General features: G+C 36.8%; 1 protein-coding gene across 1 annotated transcript; it reads right to left on the reverse strand.

The window, feature by feature from the left end:
• Positions 1-1,437: 1,437 nt before the first annotated feature.
• On the reverse strand, positions 1,438-14,814 carry LOC140149053 (uncharacterized). Its single transcript, XM_072171207.1, has 4 exons — positions 14,708-14,814; positions 11,708-11,827; positions 10,958-11,062; positions 1,438-4,799 (listed from the first exon to the last, which is right to left on the reverse strand). The coding sequence occupies exons 1-4, from the start codon at positions 14,766-14,768 to the stop codon at positions 2,542-2,544; spliced, it is 2,544 nt and encodes an 847-aa protein (XP_072027308.1). The 5' UTR covers positions 14,769-14,814; the 3' UTR covers positions 1,438-2,541.
• Between the last annotated feature and the right edge of the window lie 5,975 nt (positions 14,815-20,789).

Raw genomic sequence — 20,789 nt, forward strand, 5'->3', positions numbered from 1 at the left:
GGCAAGCCGAGAGGAAGTGGGAAAGAATTTTGGCGGGCCGTTCAGAAATTTTACCCCCACAGGGGGGCATATAATTATTGCACAGCCCTAAAGAAAATAACATGAACCTAGTTGACATTACAAAATTATTCCAACATTTTGACAGTCGGAATTCCAGAATTGTGACACCTGTCGGAATTCTAGAATTCCAAAGATGATGCTGCATCATCAGAATCGTGGAATTGCCAAAATTTTGCAATTTCAAGTATCTGACGCAGCCTGTCAAAGACTTGGAATTGTCAAAATTCTGGAATTCTGACAGTTCAGGTTTCTGACGCAGCCTATCAAAAACTTGGAATTGTCAGAATCAGGCATGAGAATGGCTTTTTTGTAAACTGCCTGAAAATGTGTGAATTCAGCCTTAAAAGGCCCAAAACAGGCTAAAAATAAATAAAAAGGTGTTAATTTGGACAACAAAATCTAGCCTGAATTAAGGCAAAAGCTTGAAAATTCTCTTGCCTGCAGAATTGATCAGAAGCATTTTCACATTCACCATTCATTTGTTATAATTATATTAACAACATACAAAAGGCAAGTGCCCGGGGAAATTGCTTCAATGAGCTGGCCTAAATTCCAGTTTATATTAACATACCTTTTTCCCCCTCGCACACTGTACATAAATATTACTAGCTGGGTTTATGTGGTTCTCATTGTTTTAATGTCCCGTACAGCATGGGGACACCTGATTGCTGAGGCCTCCCTCGTAATCCTAACCCCCATAACCCCTGACCCTAATTAGCATATATCGTGACAATCTGTCTTGAGTAAATGCATTTCATGAGTTACACTTAAGAGTTTGATTTAGAGTCATTCCACCTCAATCAGAATTCTAGAATTCCGACAGTTCCAAAGAAGACGCTGCATCAGAATCTTGGAATTGTTGAAATTCTGGAATTTTGACAATTTCAGGTTTCTGACACAGCCTGTCAAAAACTTGGAATTGTCAAAATTCTGGAATTCCGACAGTTCAGGTTTCTGACGCAGCCTGTCAAAAACTTGAGAATTGTCAGAATTCCAGAATTGCAACAGCGCTCACTGTCGTAATTCTGGAATTTCAACAGAGGGGGCTGTCAAAATCTTGGAATTGTGACTATTCGTGTCATTTGACACGAAACAGGAATGAAATGACCTTTGTGTGGTTTGTGTCCCCACCAAGATATCCCTTTAAACGTTGATAAAGAAAATAGCATGAACCTGACATTACAAAATTATTCCAACTTCTAGAAGACCAGTGGCAGCTGTTTGATTGCTGTTTTATTTGTTGCAACATCAAAATGCACATACACAGAACTTCAATCTACCTGTGTATAAACTGGCCCTAAATAGTGCACTTAGTGTATTATTTTCATTGTGTGACACAATCAAGGAATTATTCATTAATCCAGCAAGTAAGTTTTCTTGAATTTTTCTTTATTGAACTTCATCTTAAAAATATCCATATCACAAACTACATTACGCTTAAAAATTCCATTGAAATTGAAGACTGTACTTGGAAGAAGTACTCAAGAATTCAGAAACGTTCCATGAATAATATAACCTATTCATGTCTGATGTTTTTCATAATCTTTTATGTTTTGAAATATTCAAGCAAGCAAATTAAAAATTATGCAAGCAAGAGTGACGTATTTGTTTTTCTGAAGAAAAAAAAATCTTGAGAACTGTATGTGTTTCACTTGAGTGCTTCTTCTATCGCAGTTTTCAATGGTAAAAGCACAGTTCCTGAGATATATTTTCCTGTTGAAAAAAAAACATTTCAAAAAAGAAAGGAAATGGATCCTCCTTTTAACATTATTATGTTTTGATGAATCCAAGTGTGTAAAATATTGGATCCAAAACATAAACATCAGTATCATTTATTTGGGTATAATCAAGTAGAGTTTTGGTCTTAAAACTGTATTTATGTTGAAATTCGCATGAAGCACGCTAAAATTTGTGACTTTCTCTGCTTGGAGGGGGTACAGAATCGATTAAATGCTGAAATGGCTGATTTTGAGAGATTCGCAACGAGTGATATTTAGTGTCTATGGCGAGTGGAAAATCGCTCATTAGAAATTGAGTTTGGGTGAGCGAGAGCAATCGCTCGCCTCAAACGGCAAGACCTGAAGACTTGTCTACAACTACAATTAATTGAGTTCAAAGACAATAATTTGATTTTCAGGTTGCAATTTTGATTTTGAATGTACCTCTGTGGCATGTTTCTTTTTGGCATACACAGTTGGAAAGATTTCTCCACAAAATGCACACTTCCAGCCATTGCCTGTGTGATTCTTCATATGACGTTTCATACTCTGATGTGTTGTAAAGTTTTTACCACACACCTTACACTTGTTCCAATCTGTCACACCAAGATGTTCTTCTGCTTTGTGCTTAGCCCGCTGCTCCTGATTCTTAAACAGTGATCCACACTCATGACAGCGCCACCCATCAGTCTGGTGTGTTCTCTTATGAAGGGTAAGGGATTGTTTATTTGGGAATCTTTGCCACATGTATCACATTTAAATTCTACAAGTCCCTGATGCCAAGCTTCATGGGTATCACGATCATATTTATGTGCAAAACTTTATCACAAAATGTGCATGGAAAGCGAAGCTTTATACCTTTATGACTATGTTGTATGTGTCTAGTTAACTTTGGCTTAGTTGCAAATTTCTTTCCGCAGTCTGGGCAAGCGTGAGGTTTAATTTTCAGATGAACTACTTGTGTGTGTGAAGTTAAGGAAGACTTCTGCTTGAAACCCATACCACATTTATCGCACTTGAAGTTTCTCTCTGTACTATGATGAAGTTTGTGCATGGCTAGCCGAGATGGTGCAGTGTATACCTTTTCACACTGGTCACATGGATAAGTCGGGCGAGGTCTTGCTTTCAGCTGCTTCATTTTCTCATGGAACTTGAGATGACGTTGCAATAAATTGGGCCTGGTAAACCCTTTTCCACATTCTTTACAAATATGAGGTCTGTAATTCCTATGCACTTCATTGACATGATCTCTCAAGTGAGCCTCTGTATAAAATGCTGCACCGCATTCTTGGCATAATTTTTCACGAACTTTTAAGTGAACACCTTCCATGTGAATCTTCAGACTCCCTTTCCTACAGAATGACTTTTCACACAAACTACACTTGAACTTTGGCGGCTGGTGATATAACATGTGCTTTTTTAATCTGATTGTGTTGAGACAAAGTTTGCCGCATACATCACATTGGTATTTTGCTTCCTTGTCTGCTGTGGCAGGATCGGTTTTCTGATGTATTAAACTGTGTTTGTTTAGGTAATGCTTGTTTGAACAAGTTTTCCCACAAATGTCACACACACATTTATAGGCCGTTTCATGTACGGTCTTGACATGGTAGGTTAAATCAGAGTTTTTAACAAAACCAGCTTCACAGATGCTACAAAAATAGCTTTTGATTTTTTTGTGGAATTCGTTGTCATGTTTCACACGTGATTCTTCTGTTTTACACCTCTGTCCACACAACTTACATGGGAATTTAAAAGCTGGTACTTGGCACCGATGTTTCTTGAAGGCAGTAGTATTTTTGTAAATTTTCAAGCATTTGTCACACTGGTTAATTGTACATCCTCTTGCATCCTTAATTGTAGGGTCTTTTAGTTCCTCGATTGCTTCATTTGAATCATGAATTTTAGCATGTCTTCGTAAGGCAGATTTATGAGTAAAGCCCCTATCACACACACTACATTTATGAGGCTTTGCCTTCTCATGTGTTTCTTGAACATGTTTCTTCAGAGCCATTTCTGAGAAAAACTGCTTGTTGCATAATTTACAATGAAATTTGGGTATACATTCATTAATATGTACACCAAAGGTTTCACTGCTGAATGATTCGAAACAAAGTGCACATTTCTTTCTGGAGCCTCCCATGTGCTTGTTTTTCACATGATTTTGAAGGTATGATGGTTTCAAAAAGTTTTGGCTACAATAGGTACAAACATGTTTCTTGTGTTCTTCAATGTGCTGTTTTGTAAGCGACGGATCCTTGAATGTTTCTCCACATATCTGGCATACAAGACCAATGTTATCATCATTTGAATCAGACTGTATATTTAGCGATGCCAGGTAAGTTTCATCCAGACTACTTTCATCATCATCTTTAGATTGAGAATCATTCCATCCCTGTGTTTTAAACTGTTGGCTAGTTGCAGTATCATCAGTTTGATCATTGTTTGTCGCTACACCAACAACTCCTTTTTGACTGCGACCTTCTCTTCTGATTTTTTGAGAGGAAATTTTATTTTCACACTCTTTTCTTTGTTTCTGTTTTCGGATACATGCTTGCGCATGATTTCTTAAAAAGGATGGTCTGAGAAACCGCTTGTCACAAAGGGGGCAGACATGCTTTTTGTATATATCATGAGTTTCTTTTATATGTTGTTCTGTAAGAGAGGGATCATCAAATGTTTGTTGACATATATGGCATATAAAACCAATTTCACAGTTACTTTGCCTTGTGGAAGGGTCATCCTGATCACTATCTTCACTGTTAACATCGCTTCCTGGATCATAATCATCATCATCATCATCAACATCATCATCATCATCATCATCATTACCATCATCATCATCATTACCACCATCATCATCTCCATCCTCTTCTTGCTGTATTTCTGCTTTAACCTCCACTGCTTCTTGTTTAACCTCCATCTTTTCATGACATGTCTGTGTCATCTGTTTGGCATTTTGTCCTGCTGCCTGAGGTACAGTGACATCTGCTTCATCATTGTCAGTTGTGTTCTTGGCTTCTGCATATAAAAACAAATAAAATAAGTTCTTAACATTTACACATATTTGATCCTTTACCAATTCTTGTGACTAGTTCAAGTCTTGAATATTATACAAATATTGACTGCTATGAGGGGCACAGTTTAAAATTATAGGCCCTCGGTGATGTCAAAACCATGACTATGCCCGAAGCGAAGCTGAGGGCATAGTCATGGTTTTGACATCACCGAGGGCCTATAATTTTAAACTGTGCCCCGGTAATATTAAGCAGTTAATATTTGTTTTATATACCGAATAATATAGATTCTTCTCATTTGATTGGTTAAAAGATTTCCTGACTGACAAGGCCTACAAGCTTTTAACTGCATAGGCCTAAGTAGGCTTAAATGCACACAGTGCATGCAAGAGCAAGGGTGCAGAATTTGGACCGATATCTACCGATTTCATATCTAAAACAACCCTACCGTTTCTGTGCTAACATCACACACTGCCGAGTCTCCAGGTCGTAGTAATTTGTCTAAAAAGTGACATTTGGCAGGTATAAATCCTTGACATGTAACAGATTGTAAACAATCACTGCACTCCCGGCGGCCGGTGAAAGATCGTCGTCAAGGAGAGGTCAAATTCATTGCGAACTGTGACCGCGATAGTCTCAACACTCGTAATCAACGCCGGCCGTATAGTGGGTGCGCAATGTATACGAGCGATCTGTGTATTCGGGGTTGCGAATATCCAATTATTTTTCGGGCATAGAATCAACTGTGCCAGGGGCACAGTTGTTGTATGACGTCATCTTGATAGAAAAAGGGGGCACAGCTATTTTAATGACTCCACTTTTAACCAATCAGATGAGAGGAATCTATATATGAGGTATATAATATAATATAATATACCATATTTATTCCAATAAGCGCCCATGCCCCAATAAGCGCCCACCCAGGGTATTTTCAATTTGCTATTGGTACCATTTAATATTGAAGTGACAGATAGACGTCGATACAGTGAAATAGCTGGGATTAGAAGTCCTGTGTAAACTTGCAATACATTTTCTGCATCAGAAAAGCTACTAGATCGTCTCAGGACCCTTTTATAACCTACATCAATTTGTCTCTATTTTAAAAACGCCCCTTATGAACAAATTAGGTAAACCAGGTAAAAAATCGGCGCCCACGCAAAATGACTTTGTTAAGCGCCCTGGGCGCTTATTGGAATGAATACGGTACTTGTTTTACCTTACATTAATTCGTTGTAGAAGTGATGTAATAAATCGGATTAACTACCACAGTAAGGTGGCACACCACCATTACGCTTCTTCTTGCCATGTGTCCTTTTGCCCAAACTTGGGAAATATACGCATTTTTTAATAAAATGCATGATATTCATCAATGGCCAGCGCGCCGATTTCTCGTTCAAACTTCAAATTCATCGTAAACTAAAAACGTTGGCCTACTTGTCCGAAATCCTTGATGAGAAGCAAACAAATTCCAATTTCCATATCAACATGATCAAGTTTTATTCGGGTGATTCTCTGAAAAGGTGAACTTTTAAGTCCCGCGACTTTCGGCGCTCATAAAAGCTTTAAAAGCGGATTTTTTTTTCTTTTTTGGCTTAGTCATGGACTTTTGTATGTATAAAAATAATTAAGAACATCCAAGTGGGGAAAAATTAATTTCTTGGAGTCAAAAAATTCTTCAATATCTGACGACCCCCCTGAAAACCCCATGTCCCGATGTCACGCACCGAATGTTAGTGATTTTGTAGTATTTTTGTGAGCAAGTGTGGAAGTGAAAATTACCACTGACTGGGGTAAATATCATGTCTAAAAAGGTTTAAATGCTTAAAACCACTTCTAAAGTCAATTTTATGGAATAATTCAAAATTTGTGTCAAAAATTGCTGTCCCTTGGTTTTGCATCATTGCCGCCACATTGGCATCAAAAGGGCTGGAGGTGAAGACCAAATATCAGAGGTCAATAATTTGACCCTGTACGCTGCCTTTACAGACGACGAAAAACATCAACCCGAATAGGTGCACATTGGCACTCTTTTCCTGCCAATTTTGAGGGTATCTTCAAGTATACATGCGCGTACCTTTATTCAACATCATCTCCAAACGTTTCTGATCTTATTGTCTTATTGTTGAATTTTTCCGAAATAATAATGATGGTCGAATATGTCCCACAAGCTGTTGTGGTGATATGTAACACGTGGGTAAGCTTAACCCTGCTATTAATCGTAAGCAATGTCTGAACCATCATCTCCGCTACATCAGTTGGCGTCACAATTTGCCGTGGCGGAGATGATTCTCTATAGGAATTTGTGTAGAAATATCATCTCCGTCCACATCACCATCATCTCCATCACATCACGGATCTTGAGATACAGCGAATTCCAGTTTAGCTTATCAGAAAATGCTTACCAATTCTAAACCTTCTCATCTGTATGAATTTTATTTTCAAGTAGTGTGAAAACATTACTGAAATTAAATTTCTGTGACGGAGATGATTCTCTATAGGAATTTGTGTAGAAATATCATCTCCGTCACATCACCATCATCTCCATCACAGCATTGTCATCTCCATCACAATTGTTATTGACCTTTATTTGACCTTTGACCCAGACAACATGGAATTTACTATTTGGAAATGTAATTGATATTGTATGTGTTTACTATGTCAATAGAAATTTATTTAGTTATTTCAAGCAAAATTATGAATATACTTAAGTTTGTATAAAAAAATACTAACAGACATGACATTTTCCGTACAGCCTGCCTCTCATTGTCCCAACTAAATGACGAAAGTACAAAATCATATTTTTACATGAATCAAGCAACTTACAAGTTATCCATAAAACTCATAATTAAGAGTTTGAACAATTTTTTTGTCCTTTTTTCCTTTTTGGCCTAAATGTGACGGAGATGATGCTCACCTGGCACAACCTGCAGATTACGCCCTCTATAATATAGAGGGCGCCCTAAAGATTGCGCCAAATATTGTTTTCATGCACTAGAGACTTACATCCTTACAGATATGTAAAGGAAACATTTTTATAATCATTTTCAAATTCATATTTGCCTATCTTCCAATAGTACACCTTTTCAGAGAAATACCCATTCGTGTTTAACATCTATTTTATGCCCCCCCCCTGCATGTTTGAAGTTATAACAAACAAGACAGGTTAGGCCTACAAACTGCATGCGGGACAAGTTGTTGTGTTATTATTATATTTCACACAAAATAAATTTTAAAACGCAGACAAAATACAAAGAAAAACAAACAAATTAATGACCGATCTAATTTGAACGAAAAAAACATGTTTCCAAAAGGAATTTACAGGCAAAAACAGGCCAATTTGTAATGCAAACTAGCGATAGTTTCTGTGCATGCTGCTTTGGTGCCAAATCGGCTCAAATATTCAACTTTCGCCATTATAATACGTTGCGAAATAAAGAAAACGGACATCAACAAAACAGGTGTTAGAAGGGGGCACACCACCAGTACGCTTCCCATTGAAATACGTGCGAAAAAGCCTCTCGGAAATCTCTTCTAATTATTTCCCTGCAATAGATAGAGCAATGAAACTGGGCATGGTTATGGGATGATCCTTAAGCTTTAATATATTTTCTTTTGCACATAGATCGCCAATGTCAGTTTTTTGCAAATTTGACATTTTTACTCCATCCCGTGATTTTGAAAGCTCAATTCTTGGGATTTTACATCGATACATGATATGCACGATTAGCCCGCCAGAACACATTTAAAATCATTTTCTGCACGTAATTTCATCAAAAGCGTTTCAGCTTCAGAATGTTATCAAAGAAACGTATCTCAGACACATTATTTGCTGAAAAATGTAACAAAAAGCTCAATTTCTACATTTTATCAGGACTATTTTGCGGGTTACACATTTGGCCGCGGAATCTTATGGTGGTGTGCTCCCGTAATAGATGAATACAATTTTGACTATATCGCCCAGCACTACAAGCATGTTGGTCTCATCACCTGTGTATGTCTGCAATCATAGATTGAATACAATATCGCTCTTTTCAAAGATACTAGGTACGATTGATCAGCATGATACGGTTCGATGCATAGGTATCGCTTGAATGTTGTAGTGCAGGGCAATATAGTTAAAAATTATATTCATCTATTACTATAGCAGTTAATGTGATTATTATGTCACTTCTACAACAAATTATGGAGTACTTACATGGGGGAACACATGTAAACTGTATCTTGAAAAATATATTTGCTCCAAAAATGGGCAATGAGAACCACATCACGTAGTCCTTATCGAAGCCATTCTGGACCACTGTTTCATATTTTTCTGTTTTTCTTTCATACACACAAACTAGAAATGGGTGTATGTAAATATTCTGTTTTAACTACCATGCTCATTTACCGTATTCGTCCGAGTATAGTCCCACGTTCGAGTATAGTCCCACCCCCCATTTTTCAAAAAATTTCCAGAAATTGTAAAAAAAAAAAAAAAAAAAAAAATTATATTTTTTTAAAGTTTTTTTTGGTTTTGGAGTGTCCCTGGACCTAGACCTAAATGCTAGGATCATTCATGGTTGACCTAAAAAAACCCCAGTAATTGTATAATCAAACAAGAAATAAGAGAGTATTCAACTAGGACTGCCACTGTTATGGAATTCCCTTAACGATAACCTTAAAGTAGCAAATTCAATAAAACACTGTCGAAATAGATATAAATTACAGCCAACCTCATTTCATAGCTAATTCTTGGAGCCCTGTGTTTGTTCATGTGTGCTGATAGGCTATATGTTTTTTTAGGGGATGGTCGATAGGGTGGGGCGAAAAACACATTTTTTCTCGCATCGACTTGGAACTCTCAGAGAATTTTACTGGGGTACATACTAGTATTGTGCTGAAATATCAGTAAGATCGAAGCATGTTTCACCCAGGCAGTAGATTTTCACAAAATCCCTACTTTTTTGCTATTTCTTACTGTATAACTCTATATACAGAAATCCGTAGAAATAATCTGGGAAAAGTAGGCATTCAGATGACATCCTAACCAATATCAAACACTTTGGGTAGTTTGTTTGGACCCTCTAGAGCATCACCAAATAGCAAGCAGACTCCAATTGGTTACCATTATTTTTGCTGAAGACACGTAAGTTAAATATTAATGATATTTGAGTTGCTATATTAAAGGGTAGGGGTAGCATTATTGAGCATTTTCCCAGCTCTACTCAGTCAAATATTCCAAATGTGGTATTGTTGCATAGATATGAACTGCAGCATTGCCAAAAATAAATGATATATGATTTTCGGCTACCCATCTTTTGACCAGAGGTCAAAAGGTCACAAAGCCTTGAAAATTACTACAAATCAGGCATCACATGACCCTTTAACCCCTGGTCAAGTCGAAGCTGCTCTAAAATCATATCTCATCTATTGTTTGTACTTTTGCAGTTCATATCTACCCAACAAGACCAAGATTGTGAAATTTGACTCAGTAAAACTGGGAAAATGTTCCATAATGCGATACCCTTACCCCTACCCCTTAACATAGCAACTCAAATATCATCAGTATTTAACTAAATACGTGCAAAAAATTAATTGTAACCAATTGTATTGGAGACTACTTCCTATTTGGGGATGTTCTAGAGGGTCTAAACAAACTACCCAAATTATTTAATATTGGCTATGATGTCATCTCAATGCCTACTTTTCCCAGGTTGTTTCTACTGATTACTCTATTAAGAAATAGCAAATAAGTAGGGATTTTGTGAAAATCTACTGCCTGGGCGAACATGCTCCGATTTTACTGATATTTTAGTACAATAGTAGTACTAATGTATGTACCCTAGTAAAATTCTCAGAGAGTTCCAAGTCGATCCGGGAAAAAAAGTGTGTTTCGTCCCCACCCTAATGGTCAATGCTGGCCTTATTGGCATTTCGATCATCTCCTCCATAATTGTCTTTGTATTATTCAAAGTTTTGATGTGTGATTTTGTTGTTTTTTATTATGGAAATTATAGTTATATAGGCCTATATCCCAAGAGCAACATATGTTTTCTATAAATGATGCTCGGGGAAGGGCTGTAGGTCCACCGAAGCAGTTTTACCAATATACAGTACACATACCTGAATATATACCTGTGATAAAAACAAATGAAGTCTGCAAATTTATGATTTTGACCATACCTGCATGTTTTGTCACAGTGCCCTCGTCTGGTTGATGATAACTTGTTGATCCAATCCGCTTTACCACATTGAGTTTGGTCAGAAATTGTAGGACTGCATCTTTTTCTGTGGTTAAAAAGTTAGACTCAATTTGTTAAATTCATTCTAAACCCAGCTAGACCTGGGACAAATACAAGGCAAACAATTAACCAATAAGTTGCACCACTAAATCCCAACATTTTTGTGCAATAACATCTCATTTCTTGAAAGTCAGATCACTCAAGCCCCTATGTCAAAATTGTGCCACACATTCTCCCGGGCACATTCCACTTATTGCTGAGCAGGAACCCCACATTTTGAGCTCATGCCCTACTGGTCGAATTATCCCCCATTTTTAAACCTCTGTTTTTTAAAGTATGGCTGATTTCATTACATGAGATATCATTTCTACATTTGTTGAATGACCCTGACCCGCACATTCCACCTATGGTGTTTTGACCGGTTATTATTACGTTGGAGCTGCACAGTGGATTAATGAATTTGCTTCTGTTTGGACACTGGACAGTCAAAAGATTAAAGAAAGAAAGAAACAAATAACCAGGCAACCATTTGGATGATAACATAACCCACATTTGAGTGAGTGCCAAAAATCAGTAGAGCATACAAGTGTAGAACCCTGCTAAAAGGCAATCAAGTATTAAACTTGTAGTACCGGTACTAGTACTTGGAATCTTCACACAAACTATTTACAAAAGACACATTGTGGCTTACCCTTTTCTGAAGCATTGTTGCTTCCAAGCTTCTCAGCTATTGATTGAGTTAACTGCAACCATTGTAATACCAAATTCTGTAAGCTGGCATTATTTGATTCCAATTCATTCCAAAATAGATCTAACGAAAAGATAAACAAATGAAATTCTTACATCAATTGGTAGAGAAAAAGGTGGGATGTTAAAGCCGTAACATTTGCTGAGGAGGACACCATCAATATATTTCAAAAGTCTGTTTTTTACACGATTGTAATGTACTTTATAAAAACTAATATACCCTGCAAAAATCAAAAGACTCTTATGTGCTGTAGTTTTGTCAAAATCCATGATTTTGAATAAAATGTAGGAATCGTCGTTTAATTATTATGATGGAAATTTAGTTCAACATGTACACAATGTTCATAACACAGTATCTGTGATCGTCTTGTCTGGAGTTCATGTTGACGCAGCAGCGCTTATAGAGACTACATCAAGTCATACGAAATTAAAATCAACACACAGCATCTGTTTATTTTGTTTAGTTTTACACAGCATTTCTGTCACTGGTGTCCAGTTTTATTTATCAGTTTAATCATCAAAGTTCGCAGAAAAATATTTTACGAGTGATAGTGTTCACAGAATATTTAATTTTCAGAGCTGCAGGAAAATGGTAATCAAGATTTAGTATGTTTTAAAATATTTTTCCCATCTTCATTTTTTTTTTCTGCGCCTCTTTTTCTGGGATACCGTGGATTTCGTAGCCCTGGGTGCACGCATGCACGTAACTTTTCCTTTGTGCATGTAACGTTTTTGTCCTACATGCACAGTGTTCATGAATGTAAGTTACAGAGCTATTTGATTTGTGCATATGTACATGTAAGTTTGTCAAATTACATGCACAAAATGCATGCTTACTTTTTTTGTGGTAATTTGAGGTCTGCTGGAGGCATTTATTAGAAAGCTAGTACGGTATAGATACCGTACTAAATAGAGTTCACTAGGCAAGATATAAGGTAAACTTATTTAATCAACACCGCCAAGAATGTATTTCTTATTAATTATTATCTGATGCCCTTTCCGCATTAGTAGGCCAACAGTCATCAGTTATTGTATGTTGTTATTCTTAAGTTCATTTGTGATTGAGTTGTCACACATTTTTATAGCATAGTCGCATCGGTAATTGTATACTTAGTTATAGCATCATACATTTTAGCGCAGTTTGTAAGAACTTTTTTCAGTAAGCTAGACTAGGGTTGTTTTTGAGCAGAGGGTTGTTTTTGAGCGGAGGCCACAGACGAGAGAGATGCAGACCGCGTACAACCAGTCAAAGTCCCTGTGTATTGTATGATGCGAGTAATTCACGAGGGCTGATTGTTTGATCGTGACATGCCTATGCCAGCACCGCGTGCCTTCGCGCATACGCGATAGAGCGTTGCGTACGTTCGTGATTATGCGATAGACCGTGAAAATACGCGGTAATTGCGTAGCAGTCTCTTCTGTCGCATTTTCAGGGAACAATAATCGGCCCTCATTATCGGGTGATGCTGAGACTTTTGACTTATCATGCTGATTGCACACGGTCTGTATCCTCTCGTCTGTGGCGGAGACACATTAGAGAAGATGGCCGTTAGGGGCCAGGGTTAGGGTTAGCGTCCTTTTAGGCCAATTACAATTGATTCTTAGTTTCCTGTTTCATGGTTGAAAACAAGGGATGAGGTGACTTTTAATGATTAATTATTAATTATCTTTTATTTTCTTTATTTTAAAACAAGTGGTCGCAACCTACATCAATCCGCTTTGATCAGGAACATGCATTTAATTATTTTACAACTATGTTTGATTTTATACATAAGTAATGGTACAGTGTTGTTCTTTGTATATATATTCATCATTATAGTTGACTAGATTTCGCGGTTCTCGGGTTGGGCGGTTCTCGTGATAGGCAAGGCTTATATTAACCAGGCACCCAGGCTTTTTTTACCCCATGGTTGCCCAGTTTTGGCTCCTGGTGTATCCAGTATTTTACACTAACAACTATAGGACCAGGAGCCATCTATGGGACCAGGAGCTCATTTTAGCTCCTGGTCCAGGCATACTTAATATAAGGCCTGGTGATAGGCCTATCTCTAATTACCCAACGCCCGTTACCTATAATACTTCACCTGACCTTTCGAACTACTATACGATATACGTCTCTCAATGATTAAGACAAAACTATCAACTCTGTTTTGTAGCTGTGACGCTTACTTCGGAACCTATAATCTGAAAACCCATCGTTCGCCTCTTCCAAACCCTGTCCTGCAACCACATCGGAGGACCCAAAAATACCCTGAAATTTTAGTAGTGTCTGGATGTAGGCCGTCAATTCAATCGGGAGAAATGTGAACGCAAACGGGTTACATAGGCCTAGGCCTTACCATAACTGATGATTTTTATGTTAATCATGTCTTTAAAATAGGCCTATTGGTCCGATGAGATGCACCTCAGTGTTAGTCACTTTAATGCTTTCCGATGCGCACTACGCGATAGCGCACACGCGATACGCACCGTGACCTCCCAATATACGCACCATGAGCACGCTAAGTTAGCGAGGCACGCAAGCACGCCGATAGCGCCATGGACAGAGGGACGGACGGACACGCCATAATTAGTATTAAGATATGATCAAAGTCAGAAAGTAGCAAATGGAAGACAGGAAGTCATTTAAAGTTATTTTAAAAGAGAAAATCCAAAATAAAAATAAAATAATTAAATATTTTGCAATTCTCTATTTTGGACGCGGGCGGGAAACAGGAAACTAAGAATTAATTGTAAAGGGCCTTACATGTACATGTTTAGAGAACTGTGCATAGTCACCGAAGCTCGAAGCTTCCGTGATATCCTCCAGACTTTTACCCACAATGCACTCTGTTCTGAATATATCGAACTTGTTTATTTTTAAGCTTACCTGAGCTGCATGACTTGTTTAGATTTTTAATGCTGCTAGGGGATTTAGCCTAATTAGTACAATGATAGACATTACCTGATAATTCTTTATCACTGGAGGCTTGGACTTCAAAAACCACCGCCGACGCCACACTCATTTTTACTAATTTTTCACGGAAACATCAGTGCATATCATCCGTCGCGAATGGCCGTAAACAGCATAAGGGCGCTTCCCACTAAATGTAAGCCACCGTCCGAGCACCACTGGAATATGAAGGGAAATAAAACCCCTTTAAAAGGGAGTGCTCAGGCATGATTGGAACACATGGTTGTGCAATGTAGGTCGTTGGTGTTGAATAAGGTCGCGTTTCTTATAATTAGGGCTAATGATACTGTTTTATATGTAGGCCTACATAAGATTAAGATATCAGATTGTGAAGATCCTTAAGCATTTTGATTAAAAGGGTAAATATACCGGGTAACGTTCCACTAGGTGATTAGCTCTTCAATATTTAGAGACTGCATATCTACTAATGTAGAGTCTGTTGGGATATGTATATATGTGTGATAGCCTAGGTAGTAGGTAATGACAAGGTTTCTTATGATTTGGATGATTCATAAATAGTTTTAGGAAATACAGTAAAATTTTAACGTTCCAGAAGGCTGATTATAGCATTGTCCAAAATGATAAGAATATCCCATTTTTCTGTTTTTGTTATTTTTGTTTTGTTTTTGGTATGGAAGTGCAAAATTATGATGAAGCTGGAGGGGATCATGAAATAACCAAAAACTTGTATAATTTAATACAAACTCAATTAAAATTGTATGAAAACAACAAGGCTTTAATTAAAGATGATTTCCTTCAAATTTTAAATTTGTTTTATACTCAAAATGCTGAAATAATGCTAGTAATAATTATCGGGAAGGGTTTCTGTCCATTTTGAGCTGAAATAACAAGGTAAAATGAAAGAAACCCTGCTGGTTAGTTATTTTGGCCATTTAACACGCAGTTCTATAGGAGGACTGTCACAATTCTTTGAATTATATAAATGACATTATGTCAACTTGAACTTTGTTCTGTTGACCTACAAACACAACCAATTTGGCTGATTCCATTTAGGTGCAAGTTGGGACATGTAAAACATTACAAATATGCCAAAAAATCAGGTTTGAAAAATATTAACCAATTTCATATTACATGTATAAGATCGTACATTGTGGCTTTAACATCAGAACTTACCATAGTCTTTAGAATAAATCAAAAGGCAATGTGTTATTTTAGAAAATATTGAATTAGAATACAGTTAGCTTAGAATATGTATGAATATAATATCTAGAAGAATAAACAGGGAAACAACATTTTGATTTTATTTTATTATGCACTGAACTTCAACTTGAAAGAGGGTAAAAGCAAGCAGGGATATGAGGTAAAAGTTAAAGGTTTAAAACTGGATCTATTAAAATGCTGAGAACCTCATTAGTGCCACTTACTTTCAACGAGAGACTAAAAGTAAAAGTTGAAGGTAATATGAAACTAAACCTATTCAGGTAATGCATCAAAATACTGTGTGCAATGTAATGGAGAAGATAAACATTTGGCCTTAAAATTCAATGTTGTTAATATAATGTTGTTAAATGCTGGACTGATTATATCAAATCCATACCCTGGTCAGAACAAGCCTTCTTACCTCTCAATGCAAAATTTTTAAAGTAAGAAGTTCATGGGTATTTGGTATTGTCCCGGGTATTGTACGTATTGGCCATGCACACTGACCTAGCTGGCAAACAAAATCTGATAAGTTCATGGGCAGTAGGCCTATGTAATTTACTAACTTGAACTTCCAGACCACTATCAATCTGTCAACACCTATGATTATTGAAACTAATATCATCCGCAGGTAAAAACCCCTCCACTATGGGCTACAGAACACAGTTTTATAAATAGTTTCATGGGAAATGAGGCTAATATTCTATGCCCACCTCAAGTTAGATATCTCACTGCTGCATATATATTATGAACTATGTCATAGGGAGTGAGGTTAATCTAGTAGCTAGCATTTATAGTCTGCATTTCCATTACCAGGCATTATCCTATCAAATATTATACTATAAAATATTTCTAGTGAAGACAAAGCAAAAGCATTTGCAGAAGAAGCCTGACTTGGAGCTACTTAGGTTCAAAGGTCAAGGTCTAAACTGGATGTATATATTCACTCAGGTGTACCTGAGCGAAAAAACCAACGCTCTGCAGGGTCTATTGTTCTATTAGAGCGCTGACATATTGGAAAATGTTGCCAACCAATATTCATGAGAGTGTACACTCAACGACCAGTTTTCGAAATTGGGTGACTTGTGTTTGGCAGGTGTGAAATACATCTGACTGGCATTTTAAATTACGTAAAGGCATTGCCATCATCGAATGGCTGCCCAGTGCTGTTATGGTGTTTAGATATTATATAGGCCTAATAATTATTATTAAATGTATTCATCACTCCTTTCTTTTCCCTTCTCTGTACTTATTCTTTCCTAGGCCTACACTTTATCACTCCCTCGCTCTCCTTGTCCCCTCTCACCCTCCCTCTCTCATGCCCATCATTTTCCTTATATTTCTATTGATCTACTTGTCTTTATTATATATCTCTTCATTTCTTCCTCTTTCTGCCTTCCTCCAGCCCTCTCTCATCCTCCATATCCACTCCTCCCCTCTTCCTCCCTCTGATCCTCCCCTCCCAAGACTTCTCCCCAGTCCCCTCGTTGGGTACGCCACTTTTGCTATACCAATCTCCTTCTTAAAATAGATTTAAATGGAAATTTGTTAAAACCAACCTTTGAAGGCATATACCAGTCAAGATTAATAGGAAAACTTTCACGGGAAAATTGTCTGGACACGTGACACCCATGGGCGCAGACATAGTAGCATTATGGAATGTGACCCCGAGCACAGCGGGTGGTCTTCCAATGTATTTGAATAGGAAAAATTTCTCCTTGGATGCAAAATAAGTTACTTGTCGCAAGTCAATAATGTTATAACAAGAGTTTCCGTAGATAAATATTTTTTCCGTAGGTAGATATTTTTGAAATTACGTTTTGATGATATTGTGAAGAAATTTAGATTACATAATTTTCAATAATTTTGCAATGCACGAATTTCTATCGAAACTGCGGCCAAAAATACTATTCCAATTCAAAATAACTAAGACTTGAATAGCGAGGTCACCGCCGTGGGTCAGGGATCAGGCTCGAGGTTACACTCACATTGATTCGCATTAGTCACGTGTCCAGAAAATTTTCCTGTATACTTATACTTACTTATGCGTATAGCGATTACCATTATACACTAGGCCTATACAGCCTGTCTAAAAAAAAAAAGTGCAAGTGAAAAGCGCCCTCCTTGGCAATTAGAAAATACCGTTGTGACATAATGCTTACATCAACGTCAAGGGCATAGTCTTACAGCCCTATTCCCTAGTAAAAGTGGCACAATTGTGATTTTACCATTTCGTTGTTAAAGCCATATTATAACATTTGCTGAGGAAGACGCCCTCACTGAATTTTTAAAATTCCTTTTTTACACGATTAAATTGTACTTTATTAAACCAATATACCCTGCAAAAATCAAGACTCTAGGTGCTGTAGTTTTGTCAAAATCCGAGATTTTGAATAAAGCGCCGGTGTATTACGATGGAATTATTAGTCGAACGCATACACGATGTTCATAACACACAGTACGTACACGGCGTGCGAGACGGTGATATACACAACAAAGGGTCGTACCACAACACGACCGAAGGAGTGGTACGTATTGGCGACATGTGCGCTGGTAGTAAATTCCAATTTTCTTTGCTTTGCCGTAGTTGTTCGGCTCAAAAATAAAAGGGATATATCTGACAGTATAAAGCTAACATTTTATGGCAAAGAAATGCTAATCTATTTTGTTTGAAAATGTTATAATATGGCTTTAAGTAAGCATATCTCGATATTAAAACAAGCAAATGGAACAGACTAAACGGCATTTGAGAGCTAAGACTATGCCCTTGACGTTGATGTAAGCATTATGTCACAACGGTATTTTCTAATTGCCACAGAGGGCGCTTTTCACTTGCACAATTTTTTTTTTTTTTTGAGACAGGCTGTAGAGTAATATAGATATGTGGACATGGCAGCTTTAATACATTCTGATGTGTAATCGATCACCAAGAGCATTCAATTTATTTAAATGATGCGCCTAAAGTCAGGTGGGTGGTAAAGATGATTGCATCGACAGCTAAAGCCTCCTTTATAGACTTCAGACCCACACAAGGCAAGCACACCGTGACTTGGGGTACGTGAGAACAATGGTACCACTTTACACATGACTAAAGATTGACTGCCTTTTTTTTTACACATGACTGTATTGTGGTCACTTATTGATACTCGCCTGTTGCGTAGAGCGTTAATATGATGCCGGATCACCGGGTCGGATCAGTGACCAATTTAATGGCGGAACCCCTCTTGTTCGAAACAATGGTACCACTTTTATGAATAGCCTGTCGCCAACTCTAATAGGCATCAAACGACCAAAGCATTACATAATCTATTGCCACTCTATTCTATTGAAAGCTCTTTGGAAGAGAAGATTCAGAAAAGTCCATGTGTAATCAAGTTTAGTTAAGGGAAGGGGTATGAACGTTTGGACAGTATTTATTGTGGGACATTAGAGCACATCAGACATATCGAATTGCATTCTGAATACGAAGAATGTCATTCTGATATCAAATAATTTTGATTTTTGAAATTCGCAATGTAATACACATTTTATGGCAAATCATTAAAAATTGATATTTTGATATTTAACAGTACTCGAAGTAAACTTTATAAATCTGATGATTTATACTTAACGTGTATGTGTAGGTGGGGTGAAAAAGCCGACGATCAATTGAAAATTTTGACCTTTCTTATTGAAGATATGGATTTTTGTTCCCAAAACACCAAAAAAAATTAGGTCTTTTTGGGAAAAAATCCATATCTTCAATATGAAAGGTTAAAATTTTCAATTGATCGTCGGCTTTTCATCCCAGCTACATACACTTTAAGAATATATATCATTAGATTTATAAAATTTACTTCGAGGACTGTTATATATCAAAATTTGAAAAATATCAAATTTTTATCATTTGTCATAAAATTTGTATTATATCGTGATTTTCAAAAAATGAAAATTATTTGATATCAGAAAGACATGCTTCGTATTCAGAATGCAATTCGATACGTCTGAGGCACTTATATAGCAGATATTATCAGGAACATGAAGGACAAAAATAAGAACCAAAACAAAAAAGCAAAACAAAACAAAACAAAAAACAAAAACAAAAGAAAAAAAAACCAAAAAAAACCCCAACAATGATGAAAAATTACCTTTTGTCTTATATAAATCCTCGTAATTGCTATGATCAGTATAGGCCTATAGCAAAAAAAAAAATCATTAAACATAAAAAAGCAAAAAACAAACAAATAAAATAAAAAACAAACAAATAAAAAAACCAACAACTAAAAACAAGAACAAACAAACAGTACGCAAGAAATTACCTTTTGTATTATATAAACCCGCCGTAATTACTATCTTAGGTAGATAGTGATAATATTTATTACAAAAATCATTAAACATAAAGAAAAAAATAGAGGTATTAATTATTTTCTTTGAAGGACCTACTAAATGCTATCTACAGAAGATAGCAAGCAAAGCAAAAAACATTCAAAATAATAATGTTCCAAAAACATTGCCTAACACGCGTTCTAGATGATGATTGAGTACGCAAAATCTGAGGATTCAGTACACAAAATCCTGGGGAAAAACGGCTATAATTGGCTGCGCACTTAGGAAAAAATCGCCAATAGGCCGAATGCAAAGCTATAAAGTAATGTTAAAATGAAGAAGTTGACACAAATTTAAACCGGCACTTATATAGCAGATATTATCAGGAAAATGTTTTTTTGCTTTGCTTGCTATCTCCTGTGGCTAGCATTTAGTAGGGCATTCAAAGAAAAATAATTAATACCTCAATTTTAATTAAAAATTAATTAATTAAAATGGGGTAAATGACCTCAAAAGGTCAGGCCATCTGAAGAAAAAAATGACGGACAAGAACCGGCCCATTTCTATCGAAAATACAGCTTTAGTTGGTGGTTTTATTTATATATGA

Source organism: Amphiura filiformis, chromosome 3 (genome assembly GCF_039555335.1).
Source record: "Amphiura filiformis chromosome 3, Afil_fr2py, whole genome shotgun sequence".
In the NCBI taxonomy this organism is placed as follows: Eukaryota; Metazoa; Echinodermata; class Ophiuroidea; order Amphilepidida; family Amphiuridae; genus Amphiura; species Amphiura filiformis.